Source organism: Chelonoidis abingdonii, chromosome 8 (assembly GCF_003597395.2).
Source record: "Chelonoidis abingdonii isolate Lonesome George chromosome 8, CheloAbing_2.0, whole genome shotgun sequence".
In the NCBI taxonomy this organism is placed as follows: domain Eukaryota; kingdom Metazoa; phylum Chordata; order Testudines; family Testudinidae; genus Chelonoidis; species Chelonoidis abingdonii.
Window position 1 is genome coordinate 84,538,532 of NC_133776.1, and position 6,000 is coordinate 84,544,531.

Sequence of the window (6,000 nt, forward strand, 5' to 3'; positions counted from 1 at the left end):
TTCATTCTTGTTTCCAACTGTGGGACTGGGGATCTTTTTGGGGTTTAGTATTCAGTGTTTTTATGAGGAAGGGGAGTTATAAGATAGGCGTAGGGGAGAAGAGAGTGGGAATTCCAAAATGTGTCTGCATTTTGGATATGTAGTTTCATATAGAAGAGTGAGATGTTTAGGCTGGAGAAAGGGTGCAGACCATAAACTCATGTGGTCTCTGTGTGCATCGTACGGTTTTCTTAAGCATGTGTACATGTGTTTATATATCTGTGTGTAAATAAATAAAAATTGATATAAAAGTAGCCTGAACAAGAGTGCTGCAGTGTATCTCTGCTCTCCGCTAGTGCAGGACTGTACAAGGACTACGTTTCTGGGCCACTTCGGTCATTTCTTTCTAGTTTATGGAAAATGTAGAGCAAGACTGAACAATGGTGAGAGGGCACGTCACAAATGTGTTCCAGAAAGACCACTTGGGCAAAAGCCAGGTTCTCTGCCACACACCCACGTATAAGAATCCTTAGACTCTTTTACATCCTTATAGAAACTCTCTAAACCATTCTCTTTAGTTGAGATCTCCTACACCTTGTGTAGGAGGGGTTGGTGTGTGTTGTAGGAGGGCCATGGATGGGAATAGGCAGTGATTATTTCTCTGTTTATTATTACAGATATTTGCATTAAAGTTGCTTGAACGTTTGTTGAAACGTGTATGATCTGAACTCCAGTGTTGCTTCTGAGCTACGATCAGCAAGAAGCGCTAAGCTCATGGACTTGAGGGTTTTTCTTTTTAAATATCTGTTCTGATTGTGCTAATAGAGAATTCCAGTCTAAATCAACATTGCACGTTGCCAAGAGGTGATGTTTCCCTTGGAGGGATGGGGGTATGCATATAGATCAGGCTGTGAGTAGATGAGGCCCTCAAGACCCTGGGATTTCACAGGCTCCATGAACATAGCTCATAATGTATTAGAGGGCAGGCTCAAGTGCTAATGAGTAGCATATTTCCCCCTCTGTCTAGCAGCTCCCCATGCCTCACTGTACGCTTGTCTCTCCCCTGAAGTGATGATGAGCGATACCGCTACTACAGTCGAGAGCGAAGCTATGATTTTGAGCGGGATTATCGCAGGAGTAGAGATCGGAGCAGAGAGCGGGAGGATCGTCACCGGGAGCGCAGACACAGAGAGAAGGAGGAGAGCAGTAAACATAAGTCTTCAAGACGGTAAGATTTCTCATTGGTGGAGCGGGCCCTTTAAGTGGGTGTGGATCTTGGCTCAGGACAGAGGCTGGAATATCCACAACAAACCTGACCTCTAGTCTATTCTGGCATTGCCTATGCCTGTGATATTGTCCAATATCTGATGCTTCAGAGGAAGGCAAAATCCCCATAAGTAATGGATCTGGCCAGCGATTCAGAGCCATCTTGGTAGGGGAATGTCTTCCTTTGTATTACTGTGTGTTCATTTTGTACATTCTAGAGGAGCAAGGCTAGCTCTGGGGATCTGGCAAAGTGCCATCTGTAGGTCCCCTACATTGGTTCCCAGCAGGGATATTGCTGGTCATGGACTCTGCACCAGGAGACTCGCTTTCCATGAAAATAAAATGTCAGATTAAAATAGGAAGGAAAACCTCAGCTGTGCTCTACTGGAACAATGGACCTGTCCACTTCAAGGGGTGTGCACAGGATGGAGGGTTCAATCCACTGGTCTGAACTTCACTCCTGGAGCAGGGGGGTAGTTGGTGCTGGGCTATGGCACTGGCTTAGCAGTCAGGAGATCTGGATGGTGGTCCCATCTCTGCTGGTGAGTCATACTGCCTGAGTCACTATCTCCCTTAGGGTGTCCCCTACCCCCAAGAAAATGGAGCTAGTGATGCTCTGATAAAGAGGTCACTCATGGAGCAGATCAGGGTGTTCATGAATCTCCACTCCTTCAGACCAAAATGTAAACTACTTCTTGAACCAATCTTCTCAAAATAGCACTCCCATCAACAAAATAACAAGCCTGAAGTCCAGCCTCTGATTTCTGAATTAATACGCTTCAGAATTCTGGGAGCTGCTCAGATACCACAGCGATGGGCATCTTGTTAACAATGTAGGTAGATGTTTAGATCTAAGGGCATGTCTAGACTACAATTTTAAGTTGACCTATGTTATGTCAACTCACAGCCTTACTGTGGTGGTTCATGTTCACGCTGCCCTCCTAGTGTTAGTGGTCCACGTCCTCTCCAAGAGCCCTTCCACTGACTTAAGAGGGACAGTGTGGGCGGCAAGAGCCCAGGCTCTCGGCTCTGTGGCTTCCCCCCCCCCGCCAAGGGCTCTCGGCTCCCTGCAGGAGCATGTCAACCACCTGGGTTCCCAGCTGGAGCCCCCCCACCTGCCCAAGGGTGACAGTTGAGCTGTAAGCGACAATTGTCCTGAATGGCAGCCAACAGCTGATGTAAGTAACTGACAGTGTGTCTATATGGATACTGCGTCATCCTAACTACACCGACAGAAGCCCTAGGTCACTCGTGGAGGTGGAGTTATGTCGATGTAGTAGGGCACTTACATTGGAGGGAGCAAGGCTGCAGTATGTACACTGACATAATTACGTTGATGTAAGCTGCCTTATGTCAACCTAACTATAGTGTAGACCAACCAGGCCTTAGCGTTTCAGGCTGGTTCTCTGGAGGAAGGAAAAAAATGCCTTCTCTTCATGTAATTGATGTATCAGAAAAACCTTCTCTCTGAAGACTGGAGGTAAAATGCTGTTCTGATCTTTCAGGGTGCACGTTAATTTCTCCAAGAGGTACTGACTGCTCTTTTGGTGTAAAGGAACAGTTAGAATCTCACAGGAGGGTGGTAACCACAGTGAAAACCAAACTGAAAACAAATGGAAGCTGGTGCTAGATAAATAACAATACTCCTGATACCCAAGAGATTTGACGTTGTAGTAGAAATACAGCAAATCGCGTGGCTGTACAAGCAGCGTGGACTCCATTGAAATGATGCCAAAAGCTATTAGAGTGCTTAGATAGGGAATTAGGATACAGAATGCCAGCTGGAAATGAAATGCTGGGATAGATTTTCCTCTTGCTCTCTTTAAAAGCAAGCACTCCTTTGTTTGAGCAGCCCAGAGTGCTTGGATGAGAATTGTTTGTTCCACTGAGTAAATGGTGAAATCCACGTAGAGTTTTTTTTAAAGGTGGCTTTGAATCACAATTGCATTTTGGAGCCTAGTGCTTGAGGTGATCATGCTGGTGAGATCATTTGGGACTCTTGCAGTGGGAGAAGGGGCTGCAGTGCAATTTTCAACCTGCTTTAGGTTAGATTTAAGTCTGAAGAAAATCTGTCATGTTTACAAATGAAGCCCCCATTTCAAATGTTAAAGACCTTTGAGACAAAGGATGGTTGTGTGGTCAAGAGCGCAGGGTTGAAAACAAGCAGAAGTAAGTTCAGTTCCTGGCTCTGCCATTGATGTGTTGGGTGACTGGCTAGGAGATATCATGTCTCCCAGAGTGCTGGAAGGCTTATCTCCCTGTGCAGGAAATGCTGTGAGATCCTTGGAGGGAAGGTATTAAGTTATCAACATGCCAAGAATGGTTTGTTTTTATGATAATGGAACCATGATTAAAACAAGTTAGAAACTGACTTGCAGCCTTGGGATTTTTACACAGGACCTCAGTGTTCAGCAAGAGGTGCACCTTCACCACTGGGCTTGGGAATGCCACTTGTAATAAGAATGTGCTCACATGCTCTGCGTGAAGGTATCCATGTGCTAAACTCAATTTACACTCCCCTGGGAGCTACTCATCTGCACTTTGTCCCCTACACAACCCTGTTGCATTGGTTTGTCCATTCTTAACCTGCAGAGCAACTGCAGTGCTCATTTTCTCTTTTGAAAAACAAAACCTGGCAGAGAAACCTTCACATATTTGGGAAGCAGAAAAGAACCTTCCCACCTAGTCCTGTGGCCTGAGACCTAGGATGGGGAAAGTTCAGTCCTGGGCCAACACCTGGCTTATTAGAGGTAGAATTGGACTGTTTTGTCCAGTTAGGAAGCCAGCAGTTCTCTGCCAGTAGGATCAGTCTTTCCTTTCCAGCCTGGGTAAATCCCAAGAGATTCTGCATAGAAAAACTAGTGTAGGTAAATTTTCAACAGTCTCTCAAATTTATTCTCGTCCTCTCCCTCATCACCCCCTACACAGCCTGCATTCCTTCCACTCCACATATTAGTGGAGCCTGGCTTTTACAGGTGGAGGAATACCAAAAAATAGTCCTAGTAAAAGCCACAAACTATTCCTACAACAGCCTCTGTCATATATGTGGCATGTACAGATTACCATAATGGTGCACTATGGCAGAAAGGATTTATCAGCATCCAGTTGGTCCAATCTGCGTAACTCCCTCATGGTTTTGACATTTAAGAGTAACAAGCGCATCCCAAAAGAGTGGTAATGAAACCTTTCTTTGGCATCACATTCTCTGTATATGTGATCTCTATCACATTTATTCTAGGTCAAACCTGTCATCCTTTGTCGGCACCTTTTGTCATAGGTACAGTTGAACTTCCATGGCAGTTGGCTGTGCTGACACTTGATTCTGGTTTCTGTACCCCTTTCCCCTCATTACAGTAAGCAGCATGAGAGTGAAGAGGGTGAAAGCCACCGGCGCCACAAGCACAAAAAGAACAAGCGCAGCAAAGAGGAGAAGGAGGCCAGTGATGATGGTGTCGCAGAGGGAGATGAACAAACTGCTAAGGAGTAACAGCTCCCAGCTGTCCTTTAGAAGGGACTTGCTCCTTTGCAAGCAGCATGGCATCTAACTTTATGTTCCAAGGGAAGCAGAGATGACTGGTGGCCAAGTATTGAAATGCAATGTGACAGCTCATGCGTTAAGGCTGAACACACAGTTAAACTTGGATACGAGACGAAGTATGGCAGTAATAGTATATACAGCACCGAGCTATTCTTCTTGTAAAGGACCCTAGAAGAACTTCATTGTATCAGATCCTATGGTTTCTGATGAAAGACAGCTTCAGCTGAAACTAATGTATTTAGGTGATAGGGTTTTTTTGCGCAACCATGATTCCTTTTTTTAAAAAGTAGGACAGTAACTGCAACTTGAACTCTGTTGTCCAAAGAAAAGTGTGATTTTTAGGTCCTCTGTGAGCCAGCTTAGAATCTGGTGTCTATTAGTGAAAGTCTCATCCCCGGATCCATTTCTTTATAGCTATGAAAGTATTTCTCATTTTGTCCATGGCAGGATTGGCAGCATGTGGAAATGAACTACTTTACAGGTGTGTCATTTGAACCTGCTTTGGTCTAATGGCTTTTAAAAGGTAGGGCATTCAGAGACGTCAAAACCAGCTTTTTTTTTTTTAAACCCATTGAAAATGTAGTTCTACTTACGTGTTATACCTGTAAATGGAAAGTCACATTCCATGGAAGACTGTGATGAGAGCATGAGTTTCTTTTTTAATTAGGATGGATTATTTTTTTTTGTAACAATTGAGATAAAACACCTTAAGGAACATGAAGCCCCAGCCAGCAGTTTGACATTGTTGGGTTTAGTTATATTCAGCATCACTAATACACCTGTGCAATGCATTTCACTCTGCCTCCTCCCTATAGATCTCAGAATAATGCCATCAAATTCCATGCTCAATTTGATTTAGGGTTTTGGGGGTTTTTTTAAACAGAAATTTCTCAGTGGAAGGTGGGGGTTTGTTGTGTATACCTGGTTCTTAAACAGAATACTGCACTTGTTTGTGTGAATCCACAGTATCTCATTTTAAATATCTTCCACTTCTATGAATTGATATTTAAAAATGTCTTAAATCCTTCCCCAAAATAAGATGGTTCTGAAATTTTACATGATTTTTTTTGTACTGTAGTCATGCAAGTCTGAGTGTTGTGTGAAGCTTACAACCTTTGAAACTTGATCCCATACAGCATGATATTAATTTGTATGCTATGACACTGCATTTGATGGGTCATTAACTACAAAACCTGTGGGAAGCAGAATAAAGCAAT

At 43.9% G+C, this 6,000-nt stretch overlaps 1 protein-coding gene across 2 annotated transcripts in view; it reads left to right on the top strand.

Moving 5' to 3' along the window:
* Nucleotides 1-5,746, top strand: part of LOC116819812 (uncharacterized) — a 31,092-nt gene extending 25,346 nt beyond the window's left edge. For both annotated transcript variants that reach the window (XM_032771832.1, XM_032771833.1), the window contains exons 15-16: nt 1,049-1,207; nt 4,600-5,746. In XM_032771832.1, the coding sequence (XP_032627723.1) occupies nt 1,049-1,207; nt 4,600-4,732 (292 nt within the window). In that variant the 3' untranslated portion in view covers nt 4,733-5,746. The remainder of the gene's footprint in view (nt 1-1,048; nt 1,208-4,599) is intronic.
* The last annotated feature ends 254 nt before the right edge of the window (nt 5,747-6,000 follow it).